At 43.2% G+C, this 22,914-nt stretch overlaps 1 protein-coding gene and 1 non-coding gene across 2 annotated transcripts in view; both read left to right on the top strand.

Moving 5' to 3' along the window:
• Nucleotides 1-988: 988 nt before the first annotated feature.
• Nucleotides 989-22,914, top strand: part of LOC126982569 (uncharacterized) — a 78,506-nt gene continuing 56,580 nt past the window's right edge. Inside the window, exons 1-3 of the mRNA XM_050834721.1 lie at nucleotides 989-1,147; nucleotides 9,877-10,044; nucleotides 10,884-11,121. Coding sequence (XP_050690678.1) covers nucleotides 1,086-1,147; nucleotides 9,877-10,044; nucleotides 10,884-11,121 — 468 coding nt within the window. The 5' untranslated portion in view covers nucleotides 989-1,085. The remainder of the gene's footprint in view (nucleotides 1,148-9,876; nucleotides 10,045-10,883; nucleotides 11,122-22,914) is intronic.
• Nucleotides 3,790-3,860, top strand: Trnag-gcc (transfer RNA glycine (anticodon GCC)). Its single transcript has one exon. It is a non-coding gene; the product is annotated as a tRNA-Gly (tRNA).

The following is a 22,914-nucleotide window of genomic DNA, read 5'->3' as shown; positions in this document are numbered from 1 at the left end:
GGGCCGCGGGAGGGGGGAGGCATGCAATTAGCAACTTTAGAAGAGCAATCACCATGAAAGTATTGATATAATATAGAAAGATATGCAACATGGCGCAACAGGAAGAAAGTTGATAATTCCAATAGCTTCAAAGACTCTACACTGTCCAAGAGGGCTGTGTGTGTGTAGCCCCCCCACACGTGAGATGCATAGTACTACTCCATACATACACAAATGGAATTCTGTGCCAAATCAGCCATATTACTGTTAAGAAAGAGCAACTAATTCGACGTTTAAAAAGTCTGGCATAAGCCCTCGACAACGATACGCAGCCCTGGTAAAGCGGTAACAAGACATCCTCTCTGTGCGCCGTCCCGCAGCCCAAACCAGGGACCAACACCATTGCCTCGGGAACTTCAAATTACTAAAGCTACCGGTACGCAGGCCTCTCTCCCTCTCTCTCTCTCGTGTGTGTGTGTGTGTGTGAGAGAGAGAGAGAGAGAGAGAGAGAGAGACGAATGTAATTGAATAAATAGATTGATAGAGATAGATAAATGGATGGAGATAGATTGTTACTTAGATATGCTCTATTCACGCACTCCGAGAAATAGCCTACTCATTCCCTATTAATTTTGTCATCATGTATCATAACTTCATGTATGTAGAGTGTGGCATTGCTTGGACATGTTCTAATTATTTTTTTTTTATCTCCTATGATTAAGCTGTTTTGTTAAGGAATTATAATAACTCTCGTCTCCCTCGCTTTCCGACATTCATTTGGCGTTTTACCTTCTGGTCCGTACAAGCTTCACAGCAGTCTTCATAGTGTGGAGTTACTTGTAAACGATGTAATTAAAAGTAATCCTGCTTTTGACTCACATTTCTATGATTATTAGGTCGTTATTGTGTAGATCGACAGGTTATTGTAATCATTCGCGCGCTTTCCGTACCCCACTTGGCGCCAATCAGTGTTACCATCTGCTGCGTGGCGGGCGCGGGGCGTGTGCGGCGGCCATGTGATTATTGTTTTCTCCGTTGCCTTCGCCGGGAGAGGCCAGTCAAGCTAACCACAGCGGCGAGATGCTGTTAATGAGCCGTGGCGGGGGATGCTGCGCTCACCAACCCGTGGAGGGACGCAGCGTGGCACGGGGAGGCGCCATGCTGATCGGTAGGGAGGAAGGGGAGGTGTGGTGGTCTTATTGATGTGGTGGTGATACTGGTGTGGCGGTGGTGCTGGTGTGGTGGTGATATTGGTGTGGCGGTGGTGCTGGTGTGGCGGTGATACTGGTGTGGTGGTATACTGGTGTGGCTGTGATACTGGTGTGGGGGTGATACTGGTGTGGCTGTGATACTGGTGTGGTGGTGATACTGGTGTGGCGGTGGTGCTGGTGTGGTGATGATATTGGTTTGGTGATAATATTGATGTGGCGGTGATACTGGTGTGGTGGTGAGGAGGTAGAACGGAATGGTGGAGGGGCGACAATTATTAGTGATGTGGGTGGTGATAGTGGTGTTCCGGAGGGTGAGATGGGTATATTTCACTTTATCTGGTAATAGTATGGCTTTGAGTTATGACCAAGGAGACTTTAGACAGAGTATATAGTCTCTTTGGTTATGACTGTATGATTGGTAGTCAGTAATAACGGTAGGGAAGTAAAGGGGGAGGGATGGTGAGAGGAGTATTGGTGGTGTTATTGGTGTTTCTGTGGTAGGGGTGTCGTGGTAATGACTTGGCTGTCCATGATGAGGTGATGACTAATAGGTAGTGAGGCAGGGAGGGAGAGAAAGCTTGCTGTAGACACTGGTGATGTGGGTGGTGACAACTGTTTGGTAGGAAGATAATCATATGAGAAAAAAAAACATTGGTGATAGGAGCAGTGAGTAGCGGGCTTTTTTCATTATTGTTTTCTTTTTTTACGCCCTTGAACTGTCTCCTTTGCTGTAGTGGTGTGTGGGTCGTGGTTACTAACTGTTTGGTAGTTAGAGAAGCAGGGAAGGAGAAAAAAGCCTGTAGAAACTGGTGATGTGGGTGGTGACTATGTAGTGACTGATTGGTAGGTAGTATTAAGGCAGGGAAGGAGAGAAAGCTTGTAGATATTGATGTGGGTGGTGACTTTTGGTGGTGTTCCCCAGGGTGTGGAGTGGTGAGCGGTTTCAGTCGTAGGAGTCCTTTTATTTTAAGTATTCAACAGCAGTTTCTTCTAATATTATCGTCTACGTCAGTTTCAGCATGAACAGGGGAAGTTTCATTGTTTTTTTCTTCATGGTGAGTTTTTTTTCCTTCCCAGAATTGATCATAAGAGTATTCAGTAGCAATTTCTTATAGCCTATTATCGTTTACGTCAGTTTGAGTGTAAGAGTTAGGGAAGTTTCATTCGTTTTATCATGACAAGTGTCCTTCCTCCCAGAACTGATCATCAGACAGTTTCGTGGGTGATCTCAATCTGTGTCGAATCCGTAGTCATTTTTTTTTTTCTCTCTCTCTCTCTGGTGGCAATTTCAGTTTTACGTGTAGTAGGCTACGTGTAATTTTTGTGGGTGAACTTTGTGGTGTAGTTTTTTTTTTCTTTTTTTCTTATGGGAGCAAGTTCTCTTTTTCAGATTTATATGGTAGTTTTTGTATTTCTTTAAGGGGGAGGCTAACAGTCCTTCTCCAGTTAATCAGGTAATGCGGTTTCACTGATTCTCTGTCCTTCGTGCATGGCGGGTCGAGGTGAACGATGATGCCTTCCGTTTTGGTTCATGATATCCTTCAACGCATCGGTTGCTTACTACCATTGGCAGTCTTGGAGAGAGAGAGAGAGAGAGAGAATAGTCGTTACTCTCTTTCACACTCCGTTTTGTTAATTCCTCCTCACTCATCCTCTCCCTTCTCATTCACTCTTATCTTTTTCCTCCTTTTCCTCTCTTGTTTTCCCCTCTCCTCCCTGGCTCGTAGTTAATCCCCCTCTCTCCATTTCCATTACTCCATCACCGACTTCACCGTGTTGTTCGTTTCCTCATTCTCATACCCTCAGACTTCCTCTCCTTTCTCATTCACTCCCTTCACCCCCTTTTCCTCACTCTTCATTGTTTTACTCCTCTCTGACAAATTGTTCCCCTTATATTTTATTCAATGGATGCTTCAACACAAAGATTTCAACAATTCCAAGTATAGGGTAGACTGATATCGGAATTTTCTCGTAATCCCACAATTATTTATTCAACAAGATTCCCGATATCACTTTTTTTGTCAGCCTATGTTTGTATTATTTAGTGTGGCACGGGCTGGGCCATACCATCAGGCCCCTCCAAAACAAGCCTACAGGCGCCATAGGCGAAGATATATATATATATATATATATATATATATATATATATATATATATATATATATATATATATATATATATATATATATATATATATATATATATATATATATATATATATATATATATATATATATATATATATATATATATATATATATATATATATATATATATATATATATATATATATATATATTTCAGGAAAATAAATTGGGGTCTCCAAGCTGAGTTACCACTGTTGTGACACTTATGAAGTAATTTTTTGTCTTCTTGTTTTCTGTTCATTTTTCTTTCTTCTCTTCTTCTTCTTATTATTATTATTATTATTATGATGATGATGATGATGATGATGATGATTTTATCATTATTATTATCATTATAATTTTGTATTATTTTTTTTATGAAATTCTAATATCACACCATCGTTCATAAATCAAGATGGTGGCTGAAAAACCTTCGGAAGGAACTTATATATTGTTTTTACCCCCGAAAGCAAGCATCGGTGGTTCAGTGGTAGAATTCTCGCCTGCCACGCGGGAGGCCCGGGTTCGATTCCCGGCCGATGCATCGATAACATTTTTTTTTTTTTTTTCATTCATCAGATATTCAGGGATGGAGAAGTAGGCCATATCTCTAATCTATATTCAGTATGCCATAGACTGAAAAGCTGGGAAGGGAATTCACTTCCTGTGAATTATAATGAACGTGACGCGTGTATGTTAGAACCTTGTTCCAAACAGGTGTGGGTTTTGGATGATAGTGATACTAAATTACTAATCATAATGAAATAGTGATATTGATAATAATAATTAGTAATAATAATAATTGATATTATCTACAACCACTACCACCACCACAACAATAACTACTACTACTACTACTACTACTACTACTACTGCCATCATCAAAGCAACTACTACAATATTACTACTACTATTACTACTACTACTACTACTACTACTACTACTGCTACTACTGCCATCATCAAAGCAACTACTACAATACTACTACTACTACTACTACTACTACTACCACCACCAAAACAACAACTACTAATACTACAACAACTACGTACTACCACCACCACCGCCACCATCCTCTTTCCCAATCACCACCACCACCACCACCGCCGCCACAAACTTTCTCCATCTCTCCACTTTTTGACGCAAGGTTTCTCGTCTCCTTTCGTTGAATTAGTGTTACGCCAGACTCGGCACGACTTCCCTCCCTCCCTCCCTTCCTCCTCCTCCTCCTCCTCCTCCTTCACCACAGACATTTCCTCCTCTAACTGGTCGTCCTCCTCGTCCACCCCCAGTTTTCTTCTACCTTATCGTGTAGCAGTAGTAGTAGAAGTAGTAGTAGTAGTAGTAGTAGTAGTAATACCTGTTGCTGTCATTCTTTATCTTGTTCTTCTTGTTCCTCTTCTTTTTTCTTTTTCTTTTTCTTTTTTTTCTTCTTGTTCTTCCTCTTCCGCTTCTACTACTACTAGCACTACTACTACTACTACTACTACTAATAATAATAATAATAATAATAATAATAATAATAATAATAATAATAATAATAATAAAAACAATAATAATGATAATAATAAAAAAATAATAATAATAACCTTTTTCCTCCTCCTCCTCCTCCTCCTCCTCCTCCTCGTAAGTGCTTATTAATTTTGATGCTTATAGAAAGTTGTATACACATGGGGTGGTGAGGGCGGGGATTGCAACATTACCTCCTCGTGTGTGTGTGTGTGTGTGTGTGTGTGTGTGTGTGTGTGTGTAGTGAAGGGGACGGGGAGGGAAGCTGAAAGGGAAGAAAAAGTTGGTAGGGAGAAAAGGGAGAAGGCAGAAAGGGTAATTGTGTAAAAAGTGAAATGGAGGAAAGAAAGTGAAAGTGAGTGGAAAATATGAAAGGGAGAAGAGACAGAGTAGAGGAAGGAGAGAGAGAGAGAGAGAGAGAGAGAGAGAGAGAGAGAGAGAGAGAGAGAGAGAGAGAGAGAGACTAGCAGCATCATTTGGCAGCCCAGCCTCTCCCCTCTCTTCCCAATACTAACTAACTGCTGCCCTGGTCGCCTGTGTTCTATGTATAGCAGAGTGGCGCTGGACTCACGCTGCTGCTGTTGGTGCTGGTGCTGGTGGTGCTGCACGTGCAATGTTGGCTGACCTGTGTGTTAGCGTGTTGTGTGCTAGTAGTATGCAGGCTGGATGAGGTCAAGTAATAGGGGTTTTCATAATTATGTTAGTATGGACAGAAATGGCGTCTGGATGAGGTCATTTAGTATGGGTGTAGATAGATAAACATAATAGCTTGACAGACTGATAAATAGATAGATTGATAGGTAGACAGACAGACAGATAGATAGATAGACAAAAATATAGAGACAAAAACAAAACACACACACACACACACACACACACACACACACACACACACACACACACACACACACAGGTAAATAAATGTCAGATGTGTGGTTTAGCCTACATAGTAACAATAGAACATAGAGAGATGAATATACTATTTTTTGGGGGGGTAGATTTTTAGTGGATGTGTTGTGTTGCTGGTGGTAGTATGGTAGTAATGTGTGGTATGGTGATGGTTGAATGGTAGTGGTATAGTGTGGTGCGGTTAAGGGCTCACTATTATACTTGACTTCTTTTATATATACTTTGGTTGGTGGTGCTGGAGATGGTGATGGTGACTGTGGTGGTGGTAGAAGATGGCGATGGTGGTAGTGATTTTGGAAGTGGTTATTGTATGGTAGGGTGACGTTGGCATAGGTGGTGTTGGTTGTTGTTATGGTAGTGATGGTGGTGATATTTGAAGTGGCTATGTATGGTAGGGGGTATGTGGTATAGGTAATGGTTGTGGTTGTGGTGATGGTAGTGGCATTGGTACTGTTAATTCTGATCATATTTGTAGTGGTGGGGGTGATGTCAGTATAGGTGGTGGTGGTAGTGGTTGTGGTGAAGGTGGTGATATCTATGGTGGTTATGGTAGGGAGGATGTTGGCGAAGGACTATAGGTGGTGGTGGTATTTGTAGTGGTTATTATAGTATGGGTGATATTGGTATAGGCGGGGGTTGTAATGGTGGTAGTGGTGGTGGTGGTGGTGGAGATGAAGGTAAAGGTGAGAGAGGAAGGGTGGTGTTGGTGTGTTGTGCCATGTTTAATACAGCAGTGATAGCTTGGGTGGATTTAGGCAGGTGTTGATAATAATTGAGTTGATATTAATTGGGATGAATGAAGATAACTAGGGGAGGTTAGTAAAAGGTGTGTGTACGTACGTAGTTATAAAAAATATATATATATCGATCTTCCAGTTTTTTTTTTTTTTTTTTCTGTGTGTATTTGTGTCCTGTCTATATCGCTTTTTGAGGTGTATTTCTCTTTATAGGTGATGTGTATAATTCTCTCTCTCTCTCTCTCTCTCTCTCTCTCTCTCTCTCTCTCTCTCTCTCGAGTAATGCATTCGTGTGTGATTCTTTGCAGAATGTATGTGTTTGCATGTTACACACACACACACACACACACACACACACACACACACACACACACACCTTTGTAATCGGATAGGGTTAAGTAATACGGATTTGATATATAGTTTGTTGGTGTATATGTTTGTTTTTCTTTTTTTTCTGGTTATTTTCACCAATACCACTTTTTTTCACTTTTTCTCACCTTTCCTTCTCTCACCTGCTTGATTGCCTTTTTTTTTCTTCCTTCTTCTTCCCATCTACCTGTCTGTCTGTCTGTTTACATGCTCTCCACCTACCTTTCCCGCCCTCTTCCTAATGCGTACCCGTCCATAAAATACATATACAAAATACAAACACACGTAAAACTCAAATATAACACACACACACAAAAAAGTATAAAATGAATATTGTTTGGTGTTTCTCACTTCGAGGATGGAGCGCCGAACGGACTTTCAACCCTCAAAAAAAAAAAAAAAAATAGTAATAATAATAATCTTCCCGCGGCACCTCCGGGCGGTTCTGGAGGAGAGAGGGAGGGGGGCAGGGGAGTGGGAGGATAGAGGATGTAACGGGGTGGTGACCTTTCTCATTTTCATAGCGTCTTTCCTTTGTTTTCTTCCTCAACACTATGACGCTCTCTTGCCTGCCTGCCTGCTTGCCTCTCCTCCCTGCCTCTCTGCTCTCCCGACCTCTTTGTCTCCCTTCTTCTCTCCCTTCCTCTCTTATTGTATATTTCATCTCCTCGTTCTCTCCCTTTTTGCCTTTCTTACCTTTCTCCTTCCGTCTTCTCTTCCTCCCTGCTTGCCTCCCTCCCTTCTTACCTCATCCTCCTTCCCTGCCTCCTCCATCCTGCCTCTCCCTGCCTCCTTTCTTCCCTCCCCCCCTCTCTCCATTTATCTATGCTTATCTGTTTCCTTCTCTCTTTTCTTTCTTCATGGTCTGCTTCCTCCTTCTTCCTTCCTTCCTTCAGTTTCTTGTCTGCTTCCTTCTCTTCCTTTTCTTTTTCTTTTTTCTTTTTTCTTTTTCTTTTGTCTTCTCGCCTGCTTAACTCTCCTCCATGTATGTACCTGTCTTCTTTCATCCTGGTTTGTCTTCCTTCCTTCCTGCTCACTAGTTATGTCTTTTTCTTCATGGCGGGGGGAGGGGGTTATGGGTAAGGGGGAGGGGGTGAATATTATGAGAGAAAAAAGCTTAATGTTGTACAAATGTGAGGTGATTTATTTTGCAGCGTTGTTATTAAGTGTTTGTGTTGTTAAGATCTTATTTAGCGGCAGTGTTAGTTAGGCTTCTGTACTGTTGTCTGGCAGTTGTTGTTGTTGTTGTTGTTGATGTCATTATTACTTGTTATTTTTATTATTATTGTCGTTGTTATTCTTGTTATCGGTGTAAAGCAATAACGAGAGTGGCAAGAGGAGGAGGAGGAGGAGGAGAGAGAATAATACTTCCAAGAATACCTGGAATTTGGGAGAGTGGAGCATACAGGCCAATCACGCTTCCTCCTCCTCTTCCTCCACTTCCTCCTCCTCCTCCACCTTGTCATGTTGTCTCATCCGCAACGGGAAACCATCAATGACCAACAACAACGCACACACACACACACACACACACACACATGGTAATTGCAGTTTACTAGGTACAATTTTTCTTCAGTCTCCTTCAAGTGACATCGAGGAAGAGAGAGAGAGAAAAAAAAAACAAGACAGACTGCTCTCTCTCTCTCTCTCTCTCTCTCTCTCTCTCTATCTATCTATCTCGCTGAGCTGCATGATTTACTGTTTATTTTCTATGTTCCAGTGTGGCGGCACGATCCCGTATTTTTCTCGGTAATTTTATCTTCTTGATCATAATATTGGAACTGTCAAGGTTTTATGATGTTGCTGCTGCTGCTGATGATGATGATGATGATGATGATACTCTTTTACCACAGTTTCTCTTTATTTGTTGCCGTATTTTTCTTTGTCATTCCCTTTTTTTTTTTTTTTTTTTTTTTTTTCTCGAGCCGCAGTATAATACAAGATCGTGCAGTGATTATAATGAGAGAGAGAGAGAGAGAGAGAGAGAGAGAGAGAGAGAGAGAGAGAGAGAGAGATATTCCTCCTTCGCTCCCCTCTTAACCTTACCCTTTTTCCCTCCCCATTAGTCTAACCTCTCCCCTCCTTTTTCTCTCCCCGCAACACTTACCCTCCCTCCCCTCTTTCCCTCCCCAAGACAGGTCCCTTACCCTCTTCTTTCCCTCTAATATTCCCCTCTTTCCTTCCCTACAACTTTATCCTCTCCCCCCTTTCTCTCTTCTCTCTCTTTCCCTCCCCTTACCCTCTTCCTTGCCTCCTCAGCACTTCGTAAACCTTTCCCCTTGTTTATGGTAGTGGTGGTGATGGTGGTGGTGGTGGTTGTGGTACTGATTGTGATGCTTGTGGTAAGAGTTGTGGAGATGAAGGATGGTGAAGGTGGTGAGGATGGTGGTGGTGTATAGTGAAATGGTTGATACAGCAGCTGATGATGATGATGATGATGATATTTTACTACAGTTGGTCTTTTTTTATGTTGTTGTATTATTCTTTTTCATTCTTTTTTTTTCTCTCGTAAGTCGCAACATAATACAAGATCGAGACAAGGTATAATATTTGTTGTTGTTCGTGCAGTGATTATAATGAGAGAGAGAGAGAGAGAGAGAGAGAGAGAGAGAGAGAGAGAGAGAGAGAGAGAGAGAGAGAGAGAGAGAGAGAGAGAGAGAGAGAGACCTCCTTTCCTCCCCTCTTTCCCTCCCCACAACCCTAACCTCTCCCCTCCTTTCTCTTCCCACAACACTACCCCTCCCTCCGCCCTTTCTCTTTTTTTTCCTCCCCATCACATAACCGTATCTTCCTCTTCCCCCCTCCGTACTTTCCCCTCTTTCCCTCCCCATAACTAACCTCTCCCCACTTTTCTCTCCTTCCCTAGACACTAAGCACCCCCCCTCTATCCCTCCCTACCCACAAGTCTAACCTCTCCCCCACAAAACTAACCTTATCTCTCCTTTACCTTCCTCCCCACAGCATTAATCTTTCCTCCGTCTCTCCCCTCGTTCCCACCACGTAAGTAACCTCCCCCCTTTATTCTCCCTCCCTCAGGATGCTGCCGCCCCGCAAGATCTCCCACTCGTGCTCGGCTGGACTGCTCCCCACCTTCAGCCGGCTACAGGTGGGCGGGGACGGACAGGTGAAGGCGCCGCCCCCCGCCCGCGCCCCCGCTCTCCACCACGGCCCCGTCACCATTCCTCACGCCGGGGGGCTTCTGAGGTGTGTGGGGGTGTGTGGGATGGGTGTTGAGGTGGGGTGGGGGTGTTTGTGTATGTGTGTGTGTGTATGTGTGTGTTTTCGTCTTCGTTATCATAATTGGCATGTTCTTTATATTTCCTTTCCCCTTCGTCTTTTACTTTTCCTCACCTTCTCTTTTATTCTTTTTCCTCCTCCACCATCATATTTTTTTTCTTGTTTTTTTCCTTCATTTTTTCTTTTTCTTCTTTCATCATCATCTTTTCCTTCTTCTTCTTCTTCTTCTTCATAATCATATTTTTCTTTTCTTTTCTTCTTCCTCCTTCATCTCCTCCACCAAGCTGTCATACTATTCCTACTCACCTTACTTCAACCACAACCACCACCACCACACCACCCATATCCACTTCTTTCCCCCTCTCTCTCCCTTCCCCTACTCACACCCTCTTAATCCCCCTCTCCATTTACCTCCCTTCCCCTCGCCACACCCTCAACCCCTCATTCCCCTCTCTCCTTTCCCCTCGCCACGCCCTCTCATGCACCCCTCTTCCCCCTTTCTCTTCCCCTCGCTTTCCCCTCACCCCTCTTTTCCTCTATCTCCCTTCCCTTCACCACACCCTCTTACCCTCCCTTCCCCTTACGTCTCCCTTTCCTTTTGGCACTCCCTCTCATTCCCCTTTCCCCCTCTCCCTTCCCTTCCCTTTACCCTCACCTCCCTTTTCCTCTGTCTCCCCTCACCACCCCCTTCTAACCCTCCTTCCCCCTCTCTCTCCCTTCCCCTCACTACTCCCTCTCCATCCCCTCTCCCCTATGTCTCCCTCCCCTCAATACTTCCTCACCCCTCCTTCCCCTCTCCTCCTCAGGGTATGGGCCGAGGTCCGTAGCGGCGCCCTCCACATATACCCCCAGCGGGCCGCCACCCTGCCGTCCCTGGTGGTGGGGCATCTGGAGGCCTGCCGCGTGTCCCTGGCCAGCCTGACCCCTGACCCATCATCATCATCATCAGCATCATCGTCAGCAGGATCCTCACCCTTCGCCTCCTTCGTCGCCGCCTCCTCCAACGTCTCCGTCCCCGCCCACTGCGTCACCGTTCACCGTCAGGTATGTGTGTGTGTGTGTGTGTGTGTGTGTGTGTGTGTGGTTGTGCTCTGGTTGTGGTTATATTATGTTATGATTATTATTATTATTATCATTATTATTATTATCATTAGTAGTAGTAGTAATTCCGACCGTGCTGACACCCCGTTTTTCCAGTGCTGAGAGAGAGAGAGAGAGAGAGAGAGAGAGAGAGAGAGAGAGAGAGAGAGAGAGAGAGAGAGAGAGAGCTAATACATATACCTACCTTGATTTAGTATCCGTGCATGGCACATACATACACACACACACACACACACACACACGAGTCATGGCTAATCTTTTTTTTTAGTGGTTCAGCAACATGACAGGATAACGCAATGCGACAGAGAGAGAGAGAGAGAGAGAGAGAGAGAGAGAGAGAGAGAGAGAGAGAGAGAGAGAGAGAGAGGGGATAATTCATGTTAATCATTGACCTTACATCATGTTTATCTTTATTTTTTCTTTAAGTTATTACTGATTATGAAGTTAGATTTCGTGTCCCGCTGATCAAAGTTGTGAATATGTATTTTCTGTTTCTTTGTTTATTTATTCATTTACTGACACTTCTTTATTTACTTGTATTGATTTTATTGTGACAGAAATCAGTATCTTGGAGTCTATAAGAGAGAGAGAGAGAGAGAGAGAGAGAGAGAGAGAGAGAGAGAGAGAGAGATAATACCTTTTCCATATCATTACACTCATTACCAAAGCATGTCATCCAATTATAAACTCCATTATAGTCACGAAACATAAATTACTTTCCAGATAACCTAATTTTACTCGTTAAAGCCTATTGGGAGGTTAGCTTAGGTTAAATTAGGTTAAGTCAGGTCAAGTTAGGCTAGATTAGACTAGGTTAGGTTAGGTTTGTCAGGCTAGGTTAGGTTGTTAGGTTAGGTCAGGTTAGGTTAGGCTAGGTTTGGTTAGGTTGGGTCATGTCAGGTTAGGTTAGGTTGACTAGGTTATGTCAGGTTAGGCAAGGTTAGGTTAGGTTAGATTAGGTTAGGCTAGGTTAGGTTAGGTTAGATTTGGTTTAGTCAGGTTGGGCTAGGTTAGGTTAGATTAGATTAAGTTAGGTCAGGTTAGGCTATGTTAGGTTAGATTAGGTTAGGCTAGACTAGGTAATTAGGTTAAGTAAGATAGTTATGTATTATTGTTCTCTACTTTTCGTAACACGTGACAACCATTTACTCCTCCCCGAGCTATCATACACCCTGTCACGTTCATCCTATACACCGCGTTGGCAGACTGTATCCTACCCAGCACATTGTATTGCATGAAAGACTTGGCAACGAAGGGTTTAGAGGAGCGGGTCGGGAATGATACAAGTAAATTTAAACGGCCTAGTAGGAACAGTGACCCCGTAGGAAAGATGGGATAAGCTGAAGAAGAAGAAGGAAAACAAGAAAAAGAGAACATTGTTTCTATCGGTTTCTGACTGCAAACAATCGCACCCACGTAAACAACGCTATTTAATCACACGTATCGTTAAAAAAAGGTAATAACGTTCTTAAAACTCATTGGATTATCAGTGTCAATCTCAACTAAACATTATATCGTCCATTAGAAGAAAAAAAGCATAACCATTACACACGTCACTCACAGTTCACACACACACACACACACACACACACACACACACACACACAGTTTCCCCTTCCAGACAGACACGAACAGACAGGCACCAATTCTATGCCTCAGTGATGGAGGGGAAAAGGGGGAAGGGGGAAGGGGAGGAGGAAGGGGAGGTTTGTGGCTCACCCATCACCATCAGTTAGGCAGAGGAGGAGGGGCGGAGGGGGAGGAAGAGGGGGAGGCCATCTATCACGCTCACGTTAATTTAATGGGATCAGAATGTATAATGTAGTTTCCTCAGGCCAGTGGGGAGACCCGGCCCTCGCTCCTCCTCTCTAGCAGCCTTTAGTCCTGCCCTTGCCCTGTTCCTTTGTATGACCGCTCACTCCCCTCTTTACCTTCTCTGCCCTCTCGCTTTTCCCCCTCTGCCCTTCGATTCCCCTCTCTATCCTATCACTCTCCTATTTACCTTCTCTGCCCTCTCGCTTTTCCCCCTCTGCACTTCGATTCCCCTCTCTATCCTATCACTCCCCTCTTTACCTTCTCTGCCCTCTCGCTTTTCCTCTCTGCCCTTTTACTTTCCCCTCTTCCCCTTTCTGTCCTCTCATTCCCCTCTCTATCCTCTCACTCCCCTCTTTTCCCTCTTTCCTCCTTTCACTTTCCCCTCTCTCTACTCTGTCACTCCCTCCTCACCTTCTCCCCCACTTTCACTTTCCCCTCTTTTCCCCCCTATCCTCACTCCCTTCCTTTCTTTGCTAATCTGTTTCCTCTTTTGCTTTATCTTCCCCTCTTTCTTCTCTATTCTCCTCTCTGCTCTCTCTCTCTCTCTCTCTTTCCCTCTTCCCTCTCTCTACCCCCCTTGCTTTATTTTTCTTTCCTCATTTTCTGTCTGTCTCTGCTCTCTCTCTCTTCCCCTCCTTTATCCCCTCTATGCTTTCTCTTTTCCCCTCTTTCCTTTCTACTACCCTTTATGTTTTCTTTCATCTCTGCTCTCTGCCATCTTTATTCTTTATGCCTACTCCCTTTTATTCTAGCATATCTCTACCTTCTCTCTTTCTCCTTGCTTTTGTTTCCTCTACCATTTTTTTTCTTTATGTTCACTCGTCTTTTTTTTCCTCTCTTTGTTCTTTCTTCCTTTTCATAACTATTCTCTTTGCCCTTTTTCTCCTTTCACTCTTTACCTTCTCTTACCTGTTCCTATTTTTTTGCTATCTGTATTTTCCTCTCTCTCTCTCACCTCGCCTTTCTTTTCCTCTCTTTGTTCTTTCTTCCTTTTCATAACTATTCTCGTTGCCCTTTTTCTCCTTTCATTCTCTACCTTCTTCTCTTACCTGCCCTTTTTTTCTGCTTTATGTACTCTCCCCTCTCTCTCCTCTCCTCCTCTTCTTCTCTTTCTCTTTTCTTGGTTCTTCTCCCTACCCTCTCCTTCCCTAATCTTTCTCGTATCTATCTCCCTTTTGCCTTCCCTTCCCTTTCGTTTACTATCTACGCTCTTTTTCCCTCACTGTCCACTTTTTTCCCCCTCTCTCTTGCACCTCTCCCACTCTCTCTCCCTTCTCTTCTCATTAACAATTATCCCTCTCATCTTTGCCTATCTAACCTAACTTAATTAAGCTAATCTGACCTTCATCTTCTCACCCTCACCCACCCTTTCACATTACATCACATCATATCACATCTTCTCACTCACCCACATCACATCACATCACATTACATCACATCATATCACATCGTCCCACTTTCACCCACATCACATCACATCACATCTCACACACATCTTACCCTCACCCACATATCATCACATCCTCCTCTTCTCCGCCCACTCCTCCGCCCACTCACATCATCCACATCACTCCTGAACCATACATACTTTTTTTTAGTCTAAAAAGGGACAGAGCAGTATATTAGGAAAACAAAACAACAACAACAAAAAAGTAATAACTACATCTATAAATTTCCATCCTCTCTCCTTCTTTTCTTCTCCCTTCTTCTTCTCTTCTTCCACTCTTTTTCTTCTCCCTTCTTTCTCTTATTAATTTCATCACCATCATTGAGTGTCCTTCTTCCTCATCCTGCATTACCATACCACACGTGTTACTCATTCTTAACACACACACACACACACACACACACACACACACGCACACGCACACACACATTCAACTTATGGCGTCACCGCGTCTGTTGATCACGTGGTGTTGTGGCTGAATCAAGGAAAACAGTTGAGTGGTGTTATTTCCTTGGGGGTGGGGGTGGGGGGGGGGGGGAGCGGTGGTTGTGGAGGTGGTGACTTCAAGACTAGGATGATGGAGATGTTGGCTGTATAAGGATGCAATATTACGTAATCTCTCTCTCTCTCTCTCTCTCTCTCTCTCTCAAAATGGCTACCTTCTCTCTTAATGGAAAAAACGGATGACCTAATTTGGTATCCCCAGAGAGAGAGAGAGAGAGGGGGGTGGGGTGGGGAGGGGGAGGTATGTAAGGTTGTCTTGGTGATGAGGAAAAAAATGGTTAAGTAGTTAGGGAAGAAGAGAAAGAGAGGAGGTGATAAAGAAGGAGGAAGAGAAAGGGAAGAAAGGGTAATGAGAAGGGAGGATAAGTGGATGTAGTGGAGGAAGAGGAAGGGAAGAAGAAGATAGAAAATGAGAGAAGAGAAGAGCAAGAAAGAGAAAAGGAAGAAGAAGGGAAGGGAAAGGGTGTAGAGGGGTGTGATGGAGGAAGAGGAAAGAAAAATAAGGGAAGAGAAGCCATGAAGAAGACGGGGAAAGAGATGGAGAAAAGTTGAGAAGATAGTGTTGAAGATAGAGAGACTGGTAAGGGAAGATGAGAAAGGATGATGGGAGGGTGTGATGGAGGCAGAGGAGGGGGAGAGAAGTTATCATTGAGGAAGAGATGAGGTAAAGATGCCCGCAGTGTTAATGGTTAAGATAGGAAAAGAAAACGAGAAAATGATAAAGGGAGAAGAGAAAGGAAGGTATGGAAGAGTGAGATGGAGGAAGAGGAAGGAAATAGAAGAGAAGCAATTAAGAAGATGAGGGAAGAGAAGAAAGGAATGAAGGTGCAATGATGAAGATGGTTAGAGAGAAATTGATAAAGAAGGAAGAAGAGGGGAGATGAAGGTGTTATGGATACAGAGGAAGGGAAGAAGGGAGGAGAAAACATTAAAGAAAGAAGAGAAGAAGAAAAGGTACAATTATTTAGTGAAGAAAAGAGAATGGAAAGAGAAAAGGATGAGGGAAGACAAGGAGGGAAGTGCAATGACAATGATGAAGAAAGGGAATGAAGGTGAAGAAGGGAGAGAAGGAAGGAAGAGAGAAAGAGGAGGGGAGGCGTGGTGGCTGTGATAAGTGAGGGAAGAAGGGAAGAAGATGGTAAATGGAGAAGAGAAAGAAAGTGGAAAGGGAGGAAGAGGGGGAACGATGGAGTGGTGGTGGTGGTGGTGAGGAAAGATAAAGATAGGGAAAATAGTAGAAGATAGAAGGACGCGATGATGATGGTGATAGAGTGACAAAGGAGGATAAAATGAGAAGAGGAAGAAGAGGAAGAAAATAAAAGGACAATAGGAAAAGAAGGGGAATAAAAGAAGAGAGAAGTAAATAGAAGAAGGCGATGATAATGATGGTGATGACATTGATAGTGAGAAAGAAAGGTAAACAGAGAAGAGGGAATAGGAGGAGGAGAATAACAAAAAAAAAATAGAACATGAAGATAGTGATGATGGTAATAACGACAAGAAAAGAAGAAAAAAAGAAGATGGAATAGGAGGAAAAATTGAGAGAACGGAATTACATAGATGACAAGTTGCAGAAGGGTGGGGGGGTAGGGGGTAGGGGAGGGGGAGAAGGGGGTGGCAGGTGTGTGTTTGGGGGGGAGGGGGGGAGTGTTACCTGCCCTTCCGTGAGTCAGGTGGCATTTGGGTGGGTCATCTATGTTTCAGGTGTGGGGGGGAGGGGGGGAGTAGAAGGGAGGGGAGTGGGAAGGGTGGAGTGGGAGATGGCGAGGGAAGAGGATGCGGAGTGGTGTGTGTGTGTGTGTGTGTGTGTGTGTGTGTGTGTGTGTGTGTGTGTGTGTGTTCTTCCTTGTTAGTGGTGGTGATGATGATGCTGGTGGTAGTGATGGTGGTGATTGTGATGGTGTTGGTTAAAAAAATATATAAGTAAATGAAAAAAAAAACGCTAGAGTCGATTTGAGGTTTTCCGATACAACAAAAACATCATCATCGTCATCATCATCATCATTAGCAACAACAACAACAACAACAACAACAACAACAACAACAATCACAACAATTACGAGGAATGTGGTTTGAACTTTCACTCGGTAATTGGCATCCACTCACTTTCTGGGGTTAGAGAGAGAGAGAGAGAGAGAGAGAGAGAGAGAGAGAGAGAGAGAGAGAGAGAGAGAGAGAGAGAGAGAGAGAGAGAGAGAGAGAGAGAGAGAGAGAGAGAGAGAGAGAGAGAGAGAGAGAGAGAATGTTCATGATGTCACTTTTCACATCAAACATTAAACCATCTCTTGGACATCATCTTCTTTCTGTTTACGTACACATAACCTCGTACTTATAAACCACGTACACAAAAAACACGTACGCAAAAACCACGTACACATAAGCCACGTACACAAAAAAAACACGTACACATAAACCACGTACATAAAAAAACACGTACACAAACCACGTACACAAAACACGTACACATAAAGTACGTGCACATAAAACACGTACATATAAACCACGTACACATAGACCACTCACACACAGACCACGTACACAAACCACATACACAGAGCATCGCTGGGACATCCTCTTCGCTCGCTACGCACGGAAATCCAAATCATCTTCAAGTTAATGTTGTTGTTTTTGTTTGTTTTTTTACCTCGCTAACATTGATCTTGGAGTGTTCTTAAACCGTATTTATGGGTGGGTGTGCCCCTGCGGATGATATATATTATTTTTGCTTGTGGTGAAGATGGTCAGTGTCCGAATATATTAGCATTTTGTGAACTGGACGGAGGTACCCAGACGCTTCTACATCTTTCCTTACTAGTCACTATCATTCTTGCTGTGTGGCGGGGGAGTGTGTGAGGGGTGGGTGGGGGGAGAGTGTGTGTGGTGGGTGAGTGTCAGCGTGGGTGTGTGGGTGTGGGTGTATCAACTACGAGGGGGAATACAAATTTCTTCACTAATCTGGAACACACACACACACACACACACACACACACACACACACGAACACGAAGACAAACAAACAAACGGGGAAACAATTAACCGCTTTTATTCCCCTCGTGTGAGCTCCCATTATATTCCCCTCGCCCGTGTGTGTGTGTGTGTGTGTGTGTGTGTGTGTGTGTGTGTGTGTGTGTGTGTGTGTGTGTGTGTATTCACGGGTATGCATGTCTGTCATCAAGCCACTCAAGAATATAACAAAGCTGACCTACATACATACACACATACGTACGCTTCCACCACTACCACTATCAGGCAAAGGGAGGGAGGGAGGGAGGTAGAAAGGGAAAGGGAGGGTGAGATAGAGTAGGGTAAGGCGTGTGTGTATATGTGATAAGGACAGGTGTAATGTAGGTGAGAGAGAGGGCAGGTAAGGTATGATTTCCCTTCCCTCCCCTTCCTCACCTTCCCTTCCCTTCGTTTCTTCCCTCCTATCAATTCTATCAACTTATTTTTTTTAGGTTATGTCTATTATTCTTCCTTCCTCCACTTCTCTTCCTTCCACCTCCTCCTCTTCCCTCCCTCCTACCCATATTATGATAGGTGCTTCTCCCTCCCTTCTTCCCTCCCTTCACCACCTTCCTCTTCCCTGCTCCTCCACCCACTTGTCCTCTCTCCCTCCCCTCCTCCTCTTCCTCCTCCTCCTCCTCACCCCCTGACGATTTGATAGGAGTGATAAGGTGTTATACTTTCACGGTAATCCACTAACACCCTCCACCCCATTCCTCCTCCTCCTCCTCCTCCTCCTCCTCCTCCTCTCGTTTCATCAGTTTGTTGTGGCTCTGTGGGCGCCCTCGCCTCTACCCCTCCTCCTCCTCTTCCTCCTCACTCACTCCTTCATTCATTCACTCACTCTCTCACTCACTGCTGCACCTTTCTCCTGCTTCTCCTTCTGCCCAGCGCAACACCAAGCGACCAGCAGACATTCAAATAGGTAAGTAGTAGTAGTAGTAGTAGTAGTAGTAGTAGTAGTGGTGGTGATAGTAGTAGTAGTGGACTGATTGAACAACTGGGTCACATTGAACGTATTTGCATATCAATACACATTTTATACCGTATTATGGATGACTCGTGGTGAGGAATGAAAGGGAAGGGTTATTGTGATGGGAGGTGAGGGAGGGGGAGAGAGCATTGCCAAGCTTACAGTGAACACGTAAGAACGGTGTAAGAACATAAGAAAAATAAGAAGACAAGTAAGACAAGAACATAAGAACAGTGTGAGAACAAAAACTCTAAAAGAACGTGAGAATAACTCTTTTATGTTCTGTAAGTGTTCTCATTCCATATAAAAACAAACAAGAGAAAAAATGGAAAGAAGGGGATTCGTTTGGGAAGTGACATTTCACGCGCATACTTACCTATCTACCTACCTACCAACACACACACACACACACACACACACATATATATCCAGACGTTTTTTTTTTTTTTTTTCATCTATATGTTTGATCAGATAGATAGCCATTTAGTCAGTCAGTTTGTTTATTAAATCGTCCAGTTAGTCAGTCAGTCAGTCGGTCAGTCAGTCAGTCAGTCAGCTTGTTCGTACATTTATTCAGTCAGTCAGTCATTTGGTCAGCCAGTCAGTCAGATCATTCATCCACTCAGTCAGATTTGGTCAGCCAGTCAGTCAGATCATTCATCCACTCAGTCAGTCAGTCATTTGGTCAGCCAGTCAGTCAGATCATTCATCCAGTCAGTCAGTCAGTCATTTTATTCATCCAGTCAGTCAGTCAGTTTCTGTTTATTCGAATTCATGGAGAGCGAAAGAAAAAAAAAGCTAGTGAAAGCAAGATATAAAATTAGACAACAAAACAAATTATGAGCAGAGTGTCTTTTTATACATATATTTTCATCACCATAACCAACCCACATTTTAAAAACACGAACTAATAATGACAGCCTTCACTCTTCCAAGCATTACCTTACACACCTCTGCTCAATCCCTCAATGCACTCCCTGCCTCTGTGTTTACTCGAGACCACCTCTGTTCAGTGTATATGTATAGAGATAGATAGATGGAGAGAATGGTGAATATATAGATAGATTGACAGATAGATAGATAGACAGATTGGTGGACAGCTAGATGAATATTTTGATAGACGTTTAAATTGACAGATGGCTAAATAGGTAGATAGATAAAGAGATTGGTGAACATTTAAAAACAGATCAATTAAAAGGTATAAAGAAAAAATAGGGATATAAATAAAAAGATAGATAGATAGATAGATTGATAGATAGATAAATAGGTAAACCGACAGACATAGATCATTAACCATACAAAGGGGTACACATAATCTAGTCACAGCGGCCCGACATCAAGAGTATTCAACGCGCAACATTAAAACAAAACTACAGTGCAAAATCAAGTTAAAACACAAGCGTTAACTACGAACAACAAAAACTGACAACAACCACAACAACTACGGCGTCAAACCACAACCTAACTGCCAGACTACCACTCCTCTGCTTATCCCTGTTGTGGGCGGCGGGGGTGGTGGGGGCGGCGGGGGTGGTGGTGGTGGCGGCCTTTAAGAACTAACACCGTAACCCATATACAGCTGCAGAAGCACATATGGACACGCACGCCTGACCTACTTAGAGACAGTATAGAACCGGAACCCTGATACCCTATACGCCGTGAATGCTTACGTATGTGTGTAGCCGAGTTTTCAAGAGTATTTTTTTCTTTTCTCTTCTCTCTCGTCTGGTATGAGTATTATCACCCAGTCAATAAAGTCAAAATCAATGTTCACGTTATGTCAACACCGTTCTCTTACCTCTGACCCGCTTCTCGTAACAGCATAAAGCGGGCAATAATTATATGGTAATCATCAGTCGATTATACCCAGGTACATGCAGTTTAGTGAATATTATGACTAATGTGAACTAATATGACTGATATGAAAAATAAATAAACATGCGAAATGAATATAAAAAAAAAAATATCGTAGGGAAAAAAAAAGATAAGGAAAGGAAGAATGGAAAGGAACTCAATCCAATATAGACATCACCGTTTTATGAGACGTGTGTGTGTGTGTGTGTGTGTGTGTGTGTGTGTGTGTGTTGTGGATATATACGCCGAACTGTTTATCCTTGTCACATTCACCCTATACCGGTATCTATACAAACATTGCTAAAGCCGTATAAGTATAGTTTATCCTTGTCACAGTCACTCTATACCGGTATCTATACAAACATTGCTAAACCCGTATAGGTATAGTTTATCCTTGTCACAGTCACTCTATACCGGTATCTATACAAACATTGCTAAAGCCGTATAGGTATAGTATCATGACTCACGACCTAGCGCTGGACTGGAAGCGAGGGGTGACTTACCTAAACCTGATGTGATGACCGGAGTGAGCTAGACGTGTTGGATCTTCACTGAGCTAAGTCGACAAATTATAAACTCACACGTAAAAAAATGATATAAAAACAATAACAAAACTAACCCACCACGCCCTTGAAAAAACAGGTCAAAAATGGACAAATCAGCCACATGTTTGTTAATAAAGACTAATACGACGTTTGAACAAAAATCAGGCGCGAGTGTATACCTTGTGTTGTGTTGTGCCCGGGAGGTTTGTAACACAGCACAGAGGATCGCTTACCATGCTTAGTATTGCATCATCTTTATAGCCACGTGTGAAGGAGGAGTGGGAAGCCGTTGTGGTGACCGTGTGTTTCTGTTATGGTTGTGTTGCATCATGGAGCTTTTCTGATACATAGGAGTTTTTTGTTTTGTTTTACAGTAAAGGAAGCTGCTCAAGGGCGAAAAAAATAGGAAAATCAATAAAATAAAAAAGCCCGTTAGGTACTGCTCCTTTAAATGTCAACAGAAATGAGTGTGCTGTTGTATTCCTCGCTGGTATTGCTTATAAGTGTTGCTGACTCTCGACAAGCCAACGTTTAAACCCTGAATGTGTTGAGTTGTGTTGCTTCAGTCCTGGAGCTTTACTGACACCTAGGAGATTGTTTTTCAAGTGTGTTATTGTATTTTTTGTTATTATTATCGAGTGTAGGAGTTTTGTCAAGCCCATATGATGGTGCTGGTGGTGATGTTAGTGGTGTAGGTAGTGGTGATGCTGAGGAGGGCGGGGGGAGTGATAATGATGGTGACGGTGGTGTTGACAATGATAGTGGTGGTGGTGGTGATGGTGGTGGTGGTGATGATGATGATGGTGGTGAGTCAGCTCGTTGTGTAATTCTGTGTATGTTTGTCAAGGTAACGTGGAAGTGTGTGTGTGTGTGTGTGTGTGTGTGTGTGTGTGTGTGTGTGTGTGTGTGTGTGTGTGTGTGTGTTAATCAATAAGGTTGATGAGTAGGTTGTCAGCGAAGTGAAGGATAAAAAAGCAAAAAGTACAAATAAAACAAAGAAAATGGAAGGTAATGAGTCCTTGATGGCAGTGAAGAGCAAATGAGAGAGAGAGAGAGAGAGAGAGAGAGAGAGAGAGAGAGAGAGAGAGAGAGAGAGAGAGAGAGAGAGAGAGAGAGAGAGAGAGAGAGAGAGAGAGAGAGAGAGAGTATAATAACCGTGAAGTTCAAAGGTCAATGGTATTGTGTTCATTTATAAATGAAATGCAAAACAGAATATCTTTGAGGAAGAGAAAACAACAACATAAATAATAATAAATCGATTAAGGTGTACGTGTGCGTGTGTGTGTGTGTGTGTGTGTGTGTGTGTGTGTTTTGAATTCTGAATCAGCAGCAAAGCAATGACGACACACATGGTGACACACACACACACACACACACACACACACACACACACACACACATTTACTCACTCACTCATTCACACACACACACACACACACACACACGTTATGTTGCACGTAAGAGAGCAACATTTAAAGAGAGGAGATTAGTGAGAGAGAGAGAGAGAGAGAGAGAGAGAGAGAGAGAGAGAGAGAGAGAGAGAGAGAGAGAGAGAGAAAGTGGGAGGCATTTGCTATAGGTTGAGGTCATTATAG

Source organism: Eriocheir sinensis, chromosome 51 (genome assembly GCF_024679095.1).
Source record: "Eriocheir sinensis breed Jianghai 21 chromosome 51, ASM2467909v1, whole genome shotgun sequence".
Classification (NCBI taxonomy): domain Eukaryota; kingdom Metazoa; phylum Arthropoda; class Malacostraca; order Decapoda; family Varunidae; genus Eriocheir; species Eriocheir sinensis.
This window is presented reverse-complemented; position numbering and strand designations above follow the sequence as displayed.